This window comes from Salvia hispanica, chromosome 4 (assembly GCF_029641045.1).
Source record: "Salvia hispanica isolate PSC_SH4W2 chromosome 4, Shi_PSC_v1, whole genome shotgun sequence".
In the NCBI taxonomy this organism is placed as follows: domain Eukaryota; kingdom Viridiplantae; phylum Streptophyta; class Magnoliopsida; order Lamiales; family Lamiaceae; genus Salvia; species Salvia hispanica.
In genome coordinates, this window is record NC_142695.1 from 7535473 (window position 1) to 7555033 (window position 19561).

Below are 19561 nucleotides of genomic sequence, written 5' to 3' on the forward strand. Positions count from 1 at the left end.
CTCAGTTACCTACATTATTGAAAGGAAGTTCTTGACTGAAAGTGAGTTTTTGATTACTCAATAGCAAAAATGTTTTCCCCAGAATATCCTACTGCCAAATAGGCCTACAAAATTTGGAGAGGCTGCTACTTCTGTAGACTGCTTGTATTTCACATGAAAAATAATACTCCCTCCGTCCCAGTTTTATAGTCATATTTTGCTATAAAGTTTGTCCCACATTTAGAGTCACATTTAGAATTTTTCATATTTGGACATAAAATTTTACCTCATTATTCACTAAAATTACACTCAAATGTCATTATCTACATTAAAATAATAAACCAAAACAAAAATAAACAAACCAAAAAGTCAAAAGGGACTCACCTTCAACCAAATCACTTCATTTATTACACACTCCATCATCTCACTTCATTTATTACACACTCCACCATCTCACTTCACCATCTCACTTCATTTATTACACACTCCACCTCTCACTTCATTAATTACACACTCCACCAATTCCTTAAAACCCGTGCCATAACTAAATGTGACTATAAATGTGGGACGAATGGAGTATAAAGAAAGATGGGGTAAAAATGGGGTTAAAAACCAGTGAAATTAGAGGTCAGAAGATCTATGAATGTGGTGATCTCATTGTAGTTTACCTTTAATATTAAGATCTAATTGTAGTTTACCAAAAAATTGAACGCAAGAACAATTCAATCACGTTGCGTTGACCATATATTAGCTAAAACTATAATACTAACACTAGAATAATCGAGGCAAGTTGCATTGACCACTTCAACATAACCTATGCTGCCTATATTTCAAACAATAATGTGTAGTATTCAGTAAATAAATGAGATAAAAAAAAGGGTTTTTGGCTTTTTAAACCAAAACCTTTTCCCGAATTCCGATTTTTTCCATGAACTATGAGATTTGTTTTTAAAACCACAAACTTTCATTTCGTTAGGATTTTCCCAACCCGACCCGAATAACACATTTCTGGTAGAGAAGTTGTCGAAAAAATGACATGGACGCCGGATATAGGACCCTAAAACGACGTCGTTTTACGACTCAATCACATTTAAATATTACCCAACTCACCTAAAATCGAATTCAGCCAGCCAATTAAACCCTAAAATCGAATTCCGGCATCTTCGTTCATCCGCTCACTTCGAAATCAGGCGTCTTCGTTCTATCTCAGGTAGGTGAGGAGGTTGCTTTTGGGCATCCTCCTTTTGGGTGTGCCGGCTGCGGATGTCCTGGCAGTGGGCGACCTGGCCGTTAATGACAAATAGGATTAAAATTGACACGTAGACAATCCGGGTTTCTCCGTTGACCCGCCAGGGAAAATCCTAACGAAATGAAAGTTCGTGGTTTTAAAAACAAATCTCATAGTTCATGGAAAAAGCGGGAATTCGGAGAAAGTTTTTGGTTTAAAAAGCCAAAAACCCTAAAAAAATTAGTAAAAGTATTTGGTAGTATGTAATCATATTATTAATAATATTTGTATGTAGTGTTAGTTATAGTAATATTTACAAAATGTTAGTATTATTAGTTTTAATAATATACTACCTCCATCCCAACTTAATTATAACTCTTTTTCATTTCGGTTCATCTCAACTTTATAATTATACTTCATTTTTACCATAAATAATAAGTAGGTTCTATTTTCCACTAACTCACTTCTCTCTATTTTATTATAAAATCAATATAAAAAAGTGGATTTCACGTTCTACTAACTTTTTCAACTAACTTTTTTTTATATTTTTTAAAACTCGTATTCACTCTAAGAGTGACAATTAAGTTTGGACGGGGAGTACTAAATTGTAAATAAAATGATAGAGATGATATATTGTTAAAAATTTTGTAGATTTGTAAATTGCAAACCGACTGAGGGAGTAGTATTGACTTTCATACACTATTTACCAAGTACTATTAATTGGTGTTTCTGAGTTGTGAGGAATTCATTAGTTTCAACGATTGTGAAATTGCGCAGACTGAATGGACCTTCTATCTACGTTGCCGGGTGAGTGTTTATCGGAGATTCTGCAGCGAACTTCGCCTGCGGATGCCTCAAGATTCGCTACCATCTCTAAAGCCTCTAAATCCGCCGCTGATTCCGATGCTGTTTGGGACAGATTTCTGCCGGAGGATTGGCCGGAAATTATATCAAGATCTGTATCTCCGGTGGTCTACGCCAACAACAAAGAGCTATACTTCATCCTTTGCAACTCTCCAATTCTTCTCGATGCCGGAAAATTGGTATTATTCAATCCTTCACTCACAAAATACATGAGTACTAGAATATTTACATTAAACTGTAGACTGTCTAAGATAATTTATGTACATAGTAATTATTTTGGGTTTTCTGAAATAGGAAAATGATCGATACAAAATCTAAACTAAATCCTGACTATGAGATTTGACAATCTAATGTCAATAATTAAACAAAATCACAAAAGATCATTATAAAGCAATTCTAGGTGATATGATAAAATTCGGAGTCATGTTAAGATCATTTTATATCATCCTTACTATAATGATCTAAAAATAAGCTTACGATGTCCTTAAAATGACCTCCGTAAGCTTAAGAATGAATTTTGCATAGATCAAAACCCGAAATATATACATAATTATTTGATAAAATAATTTTACCGGACTCTTCTGAAATTAGATCAGGAAACCATTACTTCGTTTTCATTGATTGTTCAGATATTTGGTCAGAAAATGAATAAGTCAAATAATGCATATTGTACAAATTCTTCCTTTGATACACTCATTTAGCGCATGAAAAAAGAAAATTGGGTTAGGACGTTTGCCAATCATTAATTGAGAATAAAAAGGTTAATCGGGCAATATTTTAGTTGAGAAAACTAAGACTTGATTTAATCCTTAAATTAGACAAATAACTCTGAAACAGAGCTTTAGTCTGGAAAAAAGGAATGGCAAGATATGCTACATGATGGCAGCAAGAGAGCTGGAAATTATCTGGTGTGGCAACACCCCACAGTACTGGGACCTCAGACCCCATCCAGATTCAAGGTCCATTCTTCACAATCCCAATTCCACAGTTTTCAATAAATAAAAAACATGGTTTCGTTTAACAAATGTGGTGTTTAAACAACTGCAGATTTTCAGAGGTTGCTCTGTTAAAAATTGTTCACTGGCTTGAAATCCGGGGCACGATAAACACTCGGATGCTATCCTCCGACACCGTCTACGGATGTTATCTTGTCTTCAAGCTAGGCTGGAATCCTTACGGACTCCAATCAGCAAATGCATTTGTGAGATTCACGAATGATGAAGTCGATGGTGATGATGAGAGGGCAGCTATTCTCGGTCACTTTGCGCGGGAGAATGAGCGCGACCGCCACAGCCGGACTGGAGAGGCGCCGGTGAGGATAGGGGACGGATTGACGGAGATTGCGAAGGTGCACCTGCAACGCCCTGATGGATCTGAGCAGAGTGGAAGGGTAGCTGTGGGGAGAGGTGATGGGTGGATGGAGGTGGAGTTGGGAAGCTTCTATAACGATCGAGGTGATGACGGCGTGGTGGAGACGATGCTGTTGGGGAGGGAAGGCTATCAAGGGAAGTCGGGTCTCATCGTTCAGGGGATTGAGTTTAGGCCCAAGTCATGATTCCTTTCATCATTTTCCAATTCTCAGACTTATGTTTCATTGCCTTGTGTAATACTAATAGTAATAAAGTTTGTTTGTATATTTAAGTCTTGAGCACGCATGGTCTGTGGAAAGTATGAGGCGGACACAGAACCAAACGGTTAGTGGTATTTTATAACATGGAAACAAAAGAAATGGGAATGCGTCTCCACAGTTTGACAGGAGGATTATTCCTATCAGGGGTTTAACGCCAACGGGAGGAGCGTTCTAGGCGAGGCTCGATGCTAATTCTAGTGGTCCGGTAACTGCAGCCTGGGTTTCATGTTGAAAGAGAGAGGTGAGACTAGGGTTTCAAGAGGAGCCCCAGGAAAGAGAATCAAATAACAACTATTATCTCAAGTACGAGAGATGAAGAAAAAAAGTACTCCGTGATAGAAGTAGGGTTAGTGGATGAGGTCCACTTCTTATAGAAGTTTAGAAAGTTTCTAACTTTAAGAGAAATATCAAAATGGAAATAATTTATATTTTTAAGGAACATATCGAAATGAAAACAATTTCTATTTTTTTTAGGATGGGGTAATACTAATATGCCATATATCTTGATATTTGACAAAAACAATAGTCATATTTATACTTACTAAATCCTACTTGATTCGACTCTCTTTTGCATTCCGAAAAAGTAACAATAAAGAAAACTTGAACTAGAGCTTATATTTTTGAGTAATTTAGCTAATTGCATGAGCTTTTACATTATAACTTACACTTAAAATTTGACATATTTTTGAGTAATTTAGCTAATTGCATGAGCTTTTACATTATAACTTGCACTTAAAATTTGACAAAATTTCAAAAATGTTTAATAGAAAAAAGTTTTTAACAAAATCATTGAGGGCTTAACGCTGTCCCCTTTTCACTTTGTATTCGCCCATGAGTGTGTTGTGGAGAGTGGAGAAGAGTGTGGGTGTGGGTGAGGGTGTGGGTGTGGTTAAAATAAAATTGGAGAAGCAATATCTATAGTGTGAATTTTGGAATTAAAAATAAATAAATTAATTAAAAATTTGTCGCGATTGGTAGTGTGCTTGCAATAGGCACCGATCGTTGTCGGCGCGAATGAGAGATATGGCGTTGGGTAGAGAAGCCGATCGGTGGTTCACCAACAATGGCAGGCGATCTCACCACTGATTGATCGACAGATCGTTCGCCTATTATAATTCCTTATGCTCTCTAATGTAAAATCTAATTTCATAGTTTTATAATAATAAAATTATTTATTACTATATGATCAGTCTTTTATTATTATTATTGACTTTATAAGAAAATAGACTCCATAGTATACTAAGTGGAGTATAATGGAACATACATTTCCAATTTATTTTCTTGTTTAAAGTAAATGTCAATTTTGGTTTTAAATATATGATCAAAATACAAATTTGACACAAAACATTTATTATTTGGAAAACGGATCCATAACAAATGAAAATGTCACCGAATTAGTCCTTTTTTTGATGATTCTGTCAAAAAACCAACGGTTAACGCTAATTGCACAGTGGCATGACCGTTAGTTTTTTGACGAAATTGTAAAGAAAAAGAACCACTTCGAGAAAGATTTCATTTGTTATGAACATGTTTTTCAAAAATTGAATGTTTTGGACTAAATTCGTATTTTTGATCATATGTTTAGGACAAAAATTGACCTTTACTCTCTTGTTAATTATTCTCCCGTCCGTGAAATAATGTTCCATTTGGCTATTTTAGGGTGTCTGTGATTTAGATCTCATTTACTTATTATACTCACATTCTATTACAAAATTAATACTCCCCCATCCATAATTAAATGTCTCATATTTGACCGGCAAAAGATTTTAAAAAATTGTTTGACTTTATGTACCACCTCCGTCCCATTCAAGATGGTCATATTTCATTTTTTGTTTGTCCCAATCAAGATAGTCACTTTCCAATTTTGGAAATATCCTCTTCTCTCTTCTTTCCTCATTAAAATATTCAATTACCTTTTTTCTCTCTACTTTATTCCACCTAACACTACTTCATGTTATGATAAATAGGGCAATTATGAATCAAGAAACAAAAGAACGTAAATAGACACAGAATTTACGTGGTTCACCAACGTTGTGTTGGCTACGTCAACAGGCAAGAACGGAGAACAAATTGTATTTTGACTGCGGTTTTCAGATACAATGATTTCGTACCCTACTTCTATTTAAATAGGTACAAACGATGAACTGGGCCTAATACAACGTTTGGCTAGTGGCAAACAGTAATGATTCAAGGCATCCTAACACTTCCTAAACTCCTGTGCCACTCAAGAATGTGGTCATCTTGAGTGGGACGGAGGGAGTAGTAAAATGGGTACGTAGAGAAGTTAGTGGAATGTGGTGACAAACTCATAATTTGGATGTTTTGGTGGGTGATTAACACATGTTGTTGAATATATTGAGGTATAAAGTCTAGGTTTTATCCACTCATTTGCTACTTTTAGATTTAACGAGTTTGTCGGAGTCTTGATGCAAAAATAGGTCTAAAACGGGCAAAACGGAGCAAACGAGCTGATTCCAGAGAGTTCGCCCGGTCAGGCGATGACGACGGATGCCCATTTTTTTCCATTTTTCACTCCGAGTATAAAATGGTTCTCACACATTTTCGAACCCCAACTCCCACACTACCAAATTAAGCAAGAGATCGAGAGATTGAAGAGGATTTGAAGACAAGGGGCTTCCATCTTCAAGAGATTGAAGAAGAAGACTCCCCAACATCAATTCCACCTATAGGGAGTTCTAGTTTCCATTTCCATTATGTTTTCCTTTGTTTTCTTTGTATTTCCTTTTGTTTTAGCTTGCATCATGAGTAGCTAAGTTTCTAGTAGGGATTTGGTGAAGTTTGAATGAATGGATTGTATGGAATGATTCTATGGTTGAATGCTTATCTATCTCATTTTGTTGGTTTTGTTGATTATTGAGCTTTTATTACCTAATTGCTTAGCTACCAATTAGATACATCTTGTTGCCTAATTGTTGTCATTGAGAAATGCATGATTAGGATAGATGTGTAACTAACAACTTCGTGCAACCCATGTGAACGAGAGCGACATGTGCTATAGAGAGGGCTTGAGTCCGTAGGTCTTAGGAGTCGGCCTGGACTTGTAGGGAGGAGACTCCGACATTGGAGGCCGACCAACGTGTTAGATGCACTCGAGAGAGAGCTTAACCAACCATCCCGACTTTCCTAACCACACTTGAGGCCCAATAGATGAACATGACCCATAGATGACATCCTTGATCCATTCTAACGGATCCATTTCCCTATCCCTTTCCAATTTGTGTGAAAATCATCTTTTACTTGCTTTACTTAGTTAATATGTCTCTATTTGCTTACTTGTTCTTTGTTCTTAGTTAAGAAAAAACCAAAACACCTTTACTTAGTCTAGATAGTGTTCAAAGTTGCATCATAGTACTCAAACCGGCTTTTATTCGTTGTGGTTCGATAATTTAGCTTGCCACGTGCTACAAAACCCCGTACACTTGCGGTTGTCATTTTGATTGCAAAATTAGCATGAGTCATGTGGGACCTACTTTTATATATTGATTTTATAATAAAATGTGAGTTTAATGAATTAGTGGAATGTAAGGTCCATCTACTAAATATAGTAAAAGTGAAATGAGACATTTATTGGCGGACGGACGAAAAGGAAAAAATGGGACATTTAATGGCAAACGGGGGAAGTATATAAAAGTATGGTACATGTTCCACTAACTCATTTCTCCAATTTTCTTCACAAAATTAAATAATTTTTTAAAATTCGTACCAAATCAAAATTGAATTACTCAGTCCATCCCATTCAAGATGGCACCCATGGGTGGACACATGTGAAAGTGGGGTGGGCTAAAGCCCTTAATAAAAATATTTTTTAAACATTTTTCTTTTATAAAATTTTAAAATTTATCCAAGTTTAATGGAAATTATTGTATAAAAGCCCTTACAAATAGTCTAAAACACCAAAAAATATAACTTGGAAGAAAATTTAGAAATTACAGCCCCTATCGATATGTTTTTATACGTCCGCCCTTGATGGCACCTTTCATTTTTTGTTTATCTCAATCAATATGACCACTTTTCAATTTTGGAAATAACCTCCTCTCTCATCTATCCTCATTAAAATATTCAACTACTTTTTTCCACTCTACTTTATTTCACTTAACAACACTTCCTAAAATCTCGCGCCACTCAAGAATGTGGTCATCTTGAGTGGGACGGAAGGAGTATAATAGAAGGACGGAGGGAGGAGGGAGTTGTACAAAGTACTACTAGTACTCCTTCCGTTCCTTCATAGTTGAGTCATTTTTCCATTTCGGGAAGTTCCCTCATAGTTGAGTCATTTCCATTTATAGTAATTTTTTCCTCTCTCTTACTTTACTCTCTCTTACTTTATTCTCTCTACTTTATTCAATTTTTACTTTATTTTCTCTACCTTTTTCTCTTTCTTACTTTTTTATCTATTTATTTAACACACTCAACATTCATTTCTTAAACTCCGTGCCGAAAAGTTCCGCCTCAACTATGAGGGAACGGAGGGAGTACAAAATTAGACGATGGAAAAAAAGTGAAAAAGTTGATTTTCTTGATCCACACCGTGTTGACAGAGGTCACAGAGCAATTACTGCTATTTAGTAAAGTTGACGAAGTCACCACGAAGGTCACAATGTACTCTGCTATTTAGCTCATTCGAATATGTATAATGCATCAATCTTTGTAATGCTCATCTTAGTTACTTCCCCTGGCCTCGAATATAAACAAGAAAGCATATCAAAAATCGTAACCCATATACATATAATTTGTGTTGCCAATTTCTTTGATATGTCGAAAAACTACGACAACTGGGAGCGACTAGTCGGAGCCGTGCTGAAAAGAGAGGAGTTCAGGAAACTTGCTCTCCGCCACTCAACTAGTTTCAGCACCATCAGTGACGACTCATCATGGCTTGACGATGACTCCCAAGAATTTCAAACACTTCCCGATGACGGGGTTTTTCCCGCTGATTTGCTGGAGATTGTGTCAACATCTGTATCTCCGGTGGTCTACACCGACGCCGAAGAGCTATACTTGAGCCTTTGCAACTCTCCCATTCTTATCGATGCCGGAAAATTGGTATTATTCCCTCCTACATACACATCTCACACTTTCATTTTATTTTTGAAAATCATAATTTTTTTCTTCATTAATAATTAATTACTTTTGTCTTTTTTCATTCCATCCAAATTAAAAAAATCACATTAAATAGACTTTAATACTACCATTGTCCTTGAAAGATAGTCATATTTTTAGGAAGGTTTTGGTTCGTTCACCAAGATTAGGTATAGGAGAACTTTGCATCCCAACTCAATAAACTCATCCAAATATTTTACAGTCATATGTTTTGATTAATTCTTTATAAACTTTTGCTTAGATTTTCTCGTACATATTGAAGCATCAAGAACCATAAATTGTCCAGTTGCAAAATAATTAATTTGGAATAGTTCTTTAAAAAAACTTTTTAATAAAATTGAGAAAGGTTATTTAGAATTGATAACATGCAGTTGAAATTAATACACTACAACAAAAATTCGTTAAGGACGTTTTTAATGCATATAAGGATGTTAATTTGTGTTTCTAAATACACCATCAACGCTTCAAAAATGTCATTATTATTGATGTCTCAACTAAAATTAGAGAATGGAAATGGAAGCGTCCTAACAAGCAAAAAAATTAAGTAAATTTACCATTAATTTAAGGATACTTTATTTAGTGTCCTATATTATTGTTATGTTTTAAAATTTTCCAACGCTAAGTACTCCTACATTAGTATTAGATCAAATTGATTTGTTTGTTGTATTAAAGACAAGTAACTATGAACAGAGCTTTACTCTGAAAAAAGGGAATGGGAAGAAATGCTATATGGTTGGAGCAAGAGAGCTGGTAATTATCTGGTGTCGCGACACCCCACAATACTGGGAGCTGAAATCCCATCCAGATTCAAGGTCCCTTCTTCATAATCCCAATCCCACATTTTTCAATAGAAAAAAAACATGTTTTCGTTTAACAAATAAGAAATGTGATTGCAGATTTTCAGAGGTTGCTCTGTTGAAAGATGTTTGCTGGCTTGAAATCAGAGGCACTATAAACACACGGATGCTATCCTCCAACACCGTCTACGGATGTTATCTCGTCTTCAAGCTAGACCAGAATCCTTACGGACTCCAATCAGCAAATGCATTTGTGAGATTCACGAATGATGAAGTTGGTAATGATGATGAGAGGGCAGCTATTCTAGGTCACTTCGGGCGGGAGAATGCTCGCGACCGCCACAGACGGACTGGAGAGGCGCCGGTGAGGCCAGGCGATGGCTTGACGGAGATTGCGAAGGTGCACCTGCAACTTCCTTATGGAAGAGTAGCTGTGGGGAGAGGTGAGGAGGAGTTTGGAAGCGACCAAGGCTACGACAGTGGTGGTGATGGGAGAAAAGCTGTTCTTGATCCCTTCAGGCGTGACCCGACTGGAAAGCCGCCAGTAAGCAGTGACAGATCCGGGAAACGGAACTCGTGGGGTCGGATCTACCGACCATGGGGTCGAAGGCAACCCCACCCCCATCCGTCCCCGCCGGTAAGGATGCAAGCCAATAATGGGTCTCAGCAGCAGGAGAATGGAAGAGTAGCTCGGCGGAGAGGTGATGGGTGGATGGAGGTGGAGTTGGGAAGCTTCTATAACGATCGAGGTGACGACGGCGTGGTGGAAACATGGCTGTTGGCGACGAATGCTGAATGGAAATCGGGTCTCATCGTTGAGGGTATTGAGTTTAGGCCCAAGTCATGACTCATTTCTTCATTTTCCAATCCTTAGAGCATCCTCATCCGTGCTCTTAGCTAAGAGCACGGAAGTGGGCCCGGACCCACTTTTACTCCTTGTCCTTAGCTAATAGCACAACATCCACATCCGTGCTCTTAGCTAAGGAAAAGCTCAAAGGTCCCACCATTCTATTATTCAATTTAAATACTCCAATTATTAAAAACATTTCTACATTATAAAAATACATTCAAAAATAAAAATTACATAATTAAAATCCTAAAAAATAAAAATTACATAATTAAAATCTTTAAAAATAAAAATACATAATTAAAATCCTAAAAAATAAAAAAATACATAACTAAAATCTTACAAAGATGAGAATATGAGAAAAAAGATGAGAGAATGTAGATGATAAAAAAAAGATGAGAGAATGTGATTTTTTTTGTGTTGAAGTGGATGTATTTATAAATGAAAATGTGAATTTTGGAAAAAAAAATTGAAAAATAAATTAAAAGTGGGTAGAAAACGAATATAATTTTTTGGGAAGTGGAAAAATATTTTTTTTTATTTAAAAATATTTTTTTAAATAAATTTCGAATTTTAAAAAAATAAAAATAAAAAATCGAATTAGCCGTTGGCCAATCAGACGTTGCCACGTATGAGTGCTCAGCGGCACGGACGTGCTCTTAGCTAAGAGCATGTCCGTGCCGCTGGCACGGACGGACGAGCTGCAGCGGCAGATGGACGATGGGTGCTCAGCGGCACGGACGGACGGACGGTGCTAAGAGCACCGCTGCGGATGCTCTTAGGCTTATTATGTCTTATTGACTTGTCGTGTGTACTATTGGACTTGGTAGTTGGTTAGCAGTAACTTATTTGGAATAAGGCTTGCAAATTTAAATCATTCCAAAAAGAAAAAAATTAGTGGTTTTAAGAAATTAGTATTCGGGGACGGAATCAGAAATTAAACTCAAGAGGGACAAAAATATATATAAGCAAATACTCCCTCCGTCCCACATTTATAGTCACATTTAGTTAGGACACGAGTTTTAAGGAATTGGTGGAGTGTATAATTAATTAAGTGAGATTAATGAGTGTGTAATAAATTAAGTGAGTTGGTTGAAGGTGGGTCCCTTGTTGACTTTTTGGTTTTTTTATTTTTGTTTTGGTTTATTTTTGTGTTGATAATGGCATTTGGGTGTAATTTTAGTGAATAGTGGGGTAAAATTTTATGACCAAATATGGAAAATTTTAAATGTGACTATAAAACTGGGATGGAGGGAGTAATTAAAGAATTAAGAAGGGGCATTTAAGAAGGAACTCAAATAAATATTTAAATTTAAAGTAAAATTAGTATAGAAGAACGTAATTGAATAGGGGCAATTGACCCACTACAGCGGCAATACACGAGTCATAAAATTTTTTTTAAAAAAATGTTGATTAGAATACTTTAAAAAATCCAGTACTCTAAACAAAGCAATCATAATTCATTGACATACTAAAACATTAACACAATTATGCACCCGGCTTAATCAGATTGTGATGCACTTTTTATTAATACTAAAAATACCCGCAAGTATATAGGGTAGATCTAGTATAGCTAAAGGTCAGTACCAGGATATCAAACACACGGAATAGATTTACAGACTGTCTACCATATACTCAGTCTCATATAATATTTGGACACATAATTGGAACTTGTTTTCATCCCCTAGGATTCTATAAATTTAGCTATCCATAGACAGATAATCTAAATAAATATAAGCAAAATAAGACATGTTCAATCTAACAAAAACTAGATAAAACTCGAAAGAATTAATCTTGCTCTTGCTTGATCTCCTTTGAATTCTATGCTCCTTGTAGAAGATGGAGGAATTTATGTGTAAGGTAGGGGATGAAATTAAGGCTCTAAGATTGGTGAATAATATGAATTAAGTTATGAGGTATTTATAGGCTTGAAAAAGGTTTGGAGAAGGTAAATTTGATGCCCCATACGTTAAGGTAAAGATTTGGCTCCACAAGGTAATATCTTATTTCCTTCTTTAAATTTCCGCTTAGAATTATGCACTTGACAGCTTTGCACAACTTTGGTAGAATGACCATAACTTTTTCCACATAACTCCGATTAAGATGATATTAGTACCAACGCGAAGCTGTTTCGAAGACGAAGAGAATAACATATAGAACGCCCTGATCGGACTTCAGGATCGCTGGAAAATTGAGTTTGAAAACAGCTGTCGTGCGCCGCACCTTGGCCGGCGGTCACCGCGCGTTAATCAGAAGCTTCTGACTCTTTTGTGGCGGTCTCCATGCACTTCCTGGCGGTCTATGACCTCCGGAGGTTGCTGGGGCCTGTCCGGCGGTCGCTGGGCATTACCTGAAACTCCAGATTTCTTACTTCGCGTTTTTACTCCCTTTTTAGGCTCAAGTATGCCCATTTCTCACAAAACATGTCAAAATACCAAAATGTATAAAATATGCAAATAATTGACATGTAATGTAACTTTGACATTAAAAACAGAGCAAATAATGGCCTTAAAATAGTGCAAAATCCGAGCGTATCAGATTGTCGACATATCAGAAGTGTATTGCTGAAATTAGGCAGCTTGCCTACGCCGGGTCCACTGACATGTTCGACGAATACCTACAGATGGGTGAAACGACTTCCCTAAAGGCGCTGAGACAGTTTTGTAGTGGCATCCAGGCTATCTTCGGTTCGGAGTATCTACGGAAGCCAAATGTCGATGAATACCAGAGGTTGATAGATATGCACGGGAGGGTGCACCATTTTCCAGGGATGCTGGAAAGTATCGATTGCTTGCACTGGGAGTGGAGGAACTGCTCGGTGGCTTGAAAGGGGCAGTTCACTTCTGGATTCAAAGGGAGACACCCCACGTTGATCCTGGAAGCCGTTGCTGACTACCGTTTGTGAATTTGACATGCGTATTTTGGTGTCGCAGGGTCGAATAACGAAATCAACGTTCTAAAGTTGTCTCATCTCTTCAATGATGAGTGTCGGGGTGAGGGTCCTTCGGTCAGATTTGTGGCCAACGGCACGTAGTACAACATGGCATACTAATTGGCCGATGGGATATACCCTCGTTGGCCCGAGGCAATCCTATTTTGCGGTAAAATAAGAGGGTACTAGGAAGGATGTTGAGTGAGCTTTTGGTGTCCTCTAATCGCGATGGGCCATTCTACGGTGCCCGGTACGAGTTTGGCACGAAAATGATGTCGCTGTTAGAGTTTGTATACTAGAAATCACGTTTCGAGTGATTGAATACTGTAAAACTCTTAAAACAGATTATTTTTGTCATAATGTTGTTTTGTTTTACATTTAATGGATGTTTATGCATGTTTAAATGTATAAGTTAACTTAACAAAATCTAAGTCTTTGTTTTAGTAGACCGGTTGTGGGTGGCGTCCACTTTAAGGTAACACGGTTAGTCCTAAACAAAGAAAAAGAAGAATTTCACAACCTAGTTGGAATTAGACTATCCATCGAGAAAGTTTGCAATGTCAGTCCGCATATTTCTAAGCCTTACTGAAATAAGATGACATTGGTGTGGTATAGCACTGGACGGATCTAACAGCAAGACTTGTCCTTAGGCTATCTACTGAAAGGCGAGGTCTTGATAAATATTTGTTTCTTAATCAATGTAGGTTAGCATTGAGCATACGGTATTGATTATGCATTACTTTGACTTATCAAATGGTGCGGGTTTTTCGTAACCCAATGATCATGATATATTGGGTAGTGGTGATTAATATCTAGCGGTGCTAGGATTGCTATTATATTGAATCGTGCGTGAGGTGAGTCTCATTTGAAATGTCCTCAAGAGGAGCGCGAAACAAGGTTTTATTATTCGGAACCTAGCTAGTTGGAGTTTGATTACTCTATGAATAATAAATAAGCGTTTCATGCTAAGTCCACTCTTGGAATTAATAAGAAGTTAATTAATTAAGTTCATAGCAGACATTAATTAATTAATGGACATTTTTATCTTAAGCGCGAGAAATGAAAGTTAAAACGGAAACCTGGATTACTTATAATTTCGAATTTGGATGGGGAGAGTTCAATATTACTTCTGTAGTGGCTACTCGTAATATTCCAATTATAGCTTATATTAAATTGTGGGTTCAATTTAATTAGTAAAAAGCAAATTGGAAGAGCACATATCCAAAACCTTCCATAGATCCCTGTCTGGGCCCAAAAGGAACTTAATATAAATAGGAGAATAAAAGAGGCAGAAAATATAATTTTATATACTATAATTTTCGTCCCCTTCTGTCTAAGAGGAGCTCGAAATTTCTCCTATTCCAAAAAGGATTTCTTCTGTCTTCTTTATTTAAGTCCTAGTATTCTGGTGAGATCAGCTCACACTGATATCGGTGTACAGTTCGGGAACCAGAGAGAAGATCTGTGGTCTAGTATTCAAAGCGTCACGCGGAGAAGCTGCTAGCCATCTTCAATTCTTTGGAGAATTAATTAGGTATTATTTCTGCTCCGTCGAAAATCATGTTTTATGTTTCAATATTTTTAAAGCATGATTAATTCAAGTTATGAGCATGATACATGTGAGAATTACGCGAATAGATTTTGTCTAAATAATTTGCTAAATAGATCTGATTATTATGTGATTTATTTGTGCGATTAATAATTGTTAAATTATGTTAATCCGTCGCAACGCTTCCGCTGTCAGTTCCTTCAGTCGCCTCCATCATGTATGCATGTATAATATTGCATAATATGATAATAGATTACGAAGGATTTGTTGCAGCGCGCTGGGCACCAGAAGAGGGTGCTAGTACAAGTCACGATATTGCCACCGCCCCACTATAGATGAGTGTGCCACGTATATACATACCTGATCCAACGGTTCACCAATATGCGGAGGGAAACATCACATACGACACTACAAGCTGATTTGGTTGAAGAGCTCTGGAATCGTAGAGGAAGGGGCGCAGCGTGATATGCGTTCACGGTGTTGTTTGTGGGATGTCGATAATTTCTGTTGTATAATTTTCCCATTTCTATAATACAACGGCGATTTGGTTTTAATTTTTTTTATTAAATTATGCATTTTTTAAATAATTATAGTCCGATAATTTTTATTCTAGTTAAATTTAAATATATAAAAAATCAAAAAAATAATTAATTTGTGGCTTGGGCTTGTCCACTATTAGGAAGGAAAAGTTTTTTTGTGGCATGACCAAGTTTTTGTGGCTTGGGCTTGGCCATGGCCAAACTAGTGTGGACACCATAAATGAACCGGCACTCTTATTCACGGACGGACTAAAATAAGAAAACAGGACTCCTATTCGCGGATGGAGAGAGTATATTTTTCATATTAGGGTCCTCGTGCTTTTTGAATCCTAATCCAAAACTAAGACCGAATCTACACCCTTAGACTTTGAGATGAGTGGATGAGATTAAACATCATGAAATTCAATAAATAATATACAAAATATCAACAAAGTGGCAATATCGTCATTTTCTTATCATATTATAATTTTTGTAGGTTTTTTTTTATATGAACATAGCGTATTACAAATATCAACATAGTGACATGAGATTTCAACACAATTACACGAAAATATAAACACATTTTTATTGATATTTTACATGCATTGAAATTTTTTGATACATTTGTTCATAAAAAATCTATCCATCAACATATACGAAAACTGAAATAAAAATTACTCCTAGAATCCTTATAAAAGTAGGGTCCACATTGCACTAACTTTAACTACCACTTTATTTTACAAAGTTAAACAATTATTTAAAAACTCGTGCCGGTCATTATGGACGGGGGAAGTATTAGTTCAAAATTGATCATAACCCCAGTCATATTTACTACTACCTCCGTATTTGAAAAATAGAAACATTTGAAACGGCACAATTTTTAATGCACAATTGGTAAAATAAGTGAGAAGATTTTAATAAGAGAGAGGAAAAGAAAATTGATTAAAGTGAGAAAGAGGGAGAGAAAAAGTAGTGAAAGTAGAGTTAGTGGATTGTGGGGTATACGCCCTAAAATAGAAAGATTCTAAAGTTTCTATTTTTAAGGAATGACCCAAAATAGAAATAATTGGTAATTTTAAAAAACGGAGGTAGTATGTATAATGATAGTTTCTCATATAATAAATTTTTACATTTTTATAATTTACTAACTATGTTTATAATCCACTAAATTTAAATTATGTTTTATCATTTGTAAACATAATATTTCATTAAATCTTTTATTTATGGTCTATTTTTTGTGATGCATAATTAATAATATTTTTTCATATATTTATAACATATAATTAATCATATACTCTATATATATATATAGGTTTGTGTTAAATTGACAACACTTCTTAAAGTGATACGGTGACACCATGTATCCAACAATATTATAAACTCTACATAACAATAGTATAAACGCTACATAACAATTTATAGATTTCTGTCTAGCGTATTGGATATTGCTGGCCGAGAAAAAGTTGCTGTAAATTGTTGTCTAGTGTACTGGATATTGCTGTATAGTGTATTAGATATTGTTGGCCGAGGAAATTTACCCTTGAACATTTTTTATTATTTCCACATGACAGCTGATTATTCGTCCACGTGTACAAATAATTTATTAGGAATGGTGGTTTGGTATACTATAAGAGGTGTTGTCATTTTAACGCAACCCTATATTTTATTTATTATATTATCCGGTTTGACTAGTAGTTTAACTGGTCAGGCCAATTTTAACTATTAACCGAGAGCTTTATCAGTTCTCTTATCGATTTGATTTTTAAAATACTATTTAACTATACTGACATTGAGCAATTGAATACAAAATAATAGAAGCAATTTGCATTGCCACTATAACTTAATTCTCCCTCCGTCCCATAATAAATATCACGCTTTTCTTTTTACTTTCTACAAAAAATGTCACATTTTCTTTTCTAGAAAAATTATCTCTCACATTAATATAAATATGTTATTTTCTCTCTCCATTTAACACACAAAATATTATTTTCTAAAATATCGTATTAATTTCCAAGTATGTTATCGATTATGAGACGGATGGTGTACTATTATATTGTACAAGTGAATACGCGAGTACAAGAATTAATTAAAGCAGCTTGTATTAACCACTTCAGCTAAAAGTTACTTCCTCCGTCCACAAAAAATGGGGCACATTTACCATTTTTTGTTGTGTACGAAAAATAGAGCACATTCAAAAAAGAAAAATTAACTTATATTTTTCCTCATTTAAAAAAGGCAAAATTAACCCATTCAAAACCCTATTTTTCATCTTCTTCCTCATTCTTCTCCCCTTTCTCTCTTCCTTTTGAAAACGAAAAAAAAGGAAAAAAAATCAAAATTCAAAATCGGCGCCGCCGCGGCTCACCCACCGCACAATAGACCGCCGCGGGCACCGCCGCGGCTAGCCGACTCTCGGCGCGTCCTCGGCGAGTAAGTGGCGGAGGGCCTTCCGCCCCATCCCAGATGTCCACGCCGCGCCGGAAGCTTCGTCCACTATAGTTCGCCGCGGCTAAGGCGATTCCGGGGCGGCCGGCGCGCCGCCTCTACTGTGGATGCTCTAAGGTTCCATTTCGCTATTTTAGGGTGTCTGTGATTTAAAGTCACATTCTATTACAAAATTTATACTCCCCCCGTCCATGATTAAATGCCCCATATTTGACCGCATAGGTTTTAAGAATTTGTTTGACTTATATAGTAAAGTGGGTAGAGAAGTTAATGGAATGTGAGACTTATGTTTGTATATTAATTTTGTAATAAAATGTGTGTTTAATGAGTTAGTAGAATGTAATGTTCATCTACTAAATATAGTAAAAGTGAAATGAGACGTTTATTAGCGGACGGATGCGAAAAAAGAAAAATGAAACATTTAATTACAACAAAGAAAGTATATAAAGTAGGGTTCATATTTCACTAACTCATTTTTTCATGTTTCTTCACAAAATTAAATAATTTTTTAAAATCCGTACGATGTCAAAATCAAATTATAAATGAAGGATGGGGGGGAGGAGGCTGTAGTACATAAGAAAAAATTAGACGATACCCAAAAAGTTGATTTTCTTGATCCACACCGTGTTGACAGAGGTCACAGAGTAATTACTGCTATTTTGTAAAGTTGACGAAGTCACCACGAAGGTCACCACCCTCCATACGTCAGTAAATGTACTTTGCTACTTAGCTCATTCGAATATGTATAATGCATCAATCTTTGTAATGCTTCGACATTTGAGCAACTGAACACAAAATAGTTGAAGCAATTTGCATTGCCACAATAACCTAATTCTCCCTCCGTCCCATAATAAATGTCACGCTTTCCTTTTTAGTTTGTCCTAAAAAAAATTTTACAATTCATTTTCTAGAAAAAGTTGTCTCTCACATTAATATAAATATATTATTTTCTCTCTGCATTTAACACACAAAACATTATTTTCTAAAATCTGGTATTAATTTCCAAGTATGTGATCTATTATAAGACGGAGTGTGTACTATTATACTCCCTCCGTCCGCGAATAGGAGTCCCGTTTTTCCATTTTGGTCCGTCCACGAATAGGAGTCCCGGTTCATAATTACCATAAATGGTAAAGAGGCCCCACATTCCACCAACCCATTCCACTCACATATCATTTAAAACTAATATATACAAGTGGGACCCCTATTCCACTAACTTTCTTCCACTTACTTTTCTTAACATTTTTTAAAACCCGCACCGATAAGAAATGGGACTCCTATTGTTGGACGGAGGGAGTATTGTACAAGTGAATACACGAGTACAGGAATAATTAAAGCCGGTTGCATTAACCACTTCAGCTAAAAGTTACTCCATCCGTCCAAAAAAATAGGACACATTTGCCATTTTTTGTTTTCTACGAAAAATAGGACACATTTATAAAGGGAAAGTTAACTTATTTCTTACTTTTTATTCCCTTCTCTTTTATTGATAATATGGATCCTACATTCCACTGACACTCCTTATCTTTTACTTTACCAATTCTATATTAAAATTCGACATTCATAGTTGCATTGACCGGACACTCATACACCCTTAATTTACGACATTTTTAGTCAGCAAATGTGATAGTATAATTATAAAATTAAATCA

The 19561-nt window shown here is 36.0% G+C and overlaps 2 protein-coding genes across 2 annotated transcripts; both read left to right on the forward strand.

Annotated features, from left to right (window-relative positions):
- Positions 1–1910: 1910 nt before the first annotated feature.
- On the forward strand, positions 1911–3712 carry LOC125192825 (F-box protein PP2-B11-like). The gene is made up of 3 exons (XM_048090485.2): positions 1911–2250; positions 2909–3030; positions 3119–3712. Exons 1-3 carry the CDS (start codon positions 1990–1992, stop codon positions 3624–3626), a joined length of 891 nt encoding a protein of 296 aa, XP_047946442.2. The 5' UTR covers positions 1911–1989; the 3' UTR covers positions 3627–3712.
- A 4717-nt stretch (positions 3713–8429) lies between these two features.
- LOC148927173 (F-box protein PP2-B11-like) lies at positions 8430–10653 on the forward strand. Its single transcript, XM_089069565.1, has 3 exons — positions 8430–8765; positions 9513–9634; positions 9719–10653. The coding sequence occupies exons 1-3, from the start codon at positions 8475–8477 to the stop codon at positions 10464–10466; spliced, it is 1161 nt and encodes a 386-aa protein (XP_088925691.1). The 5' UTR covers positions 8430–8474; the 3' UTR covers positions 10467–10653.
- The last annotated feature ends 8908 nt before the right edge of the window (positions 10654–19561 follow it).

Bases quoted from the DNA above. Each gene is read 5' to 3' on its own strand.
- LOC148927173 (XM_089069565.1), top strand. From the start codon at position 8,475: ATGTCGAAAAACTACGACAACTGGGAGCGACTAGTCGGAGCCGTGCTG. The intron at 8,766-9,512 runs GTATTATTCCCT...AACTATGAACAG, and splicing joins TTATCGATGCCGGAAAATTG to AGCTTTACTCTGAAAAAAGG. The intron at 9,635-9,718 runs GTCCCTTCTTCA...ATGTGATTGCAG, and splicing joins AAATCCCATCCAGATTCAAG to ATTTTCAGAGGTTGCTCTGT.
- LOC125192825 (XM_048090485.2), top strand. From the start codon at position 1,990: ATGGACCTTCTATCTACGTTGCCGGGTGAGTGTTTATCGGAGATTCTG. The intron at 2,251-2,908 runs GTATTATTCAAT...ACTCTGAAACAG, and splicing joins TTCTCGATGCCGGAAAATTG to AGCTTTAGTCTGGAAAAAAG. The intron at 3,031-3,118 runs GTCCATTCTTCA...AAACAACTGCAG, and splicing joins AGACCCCATCCAGATTCAAG to ATTTTCAGAGGTTGCTCTGT.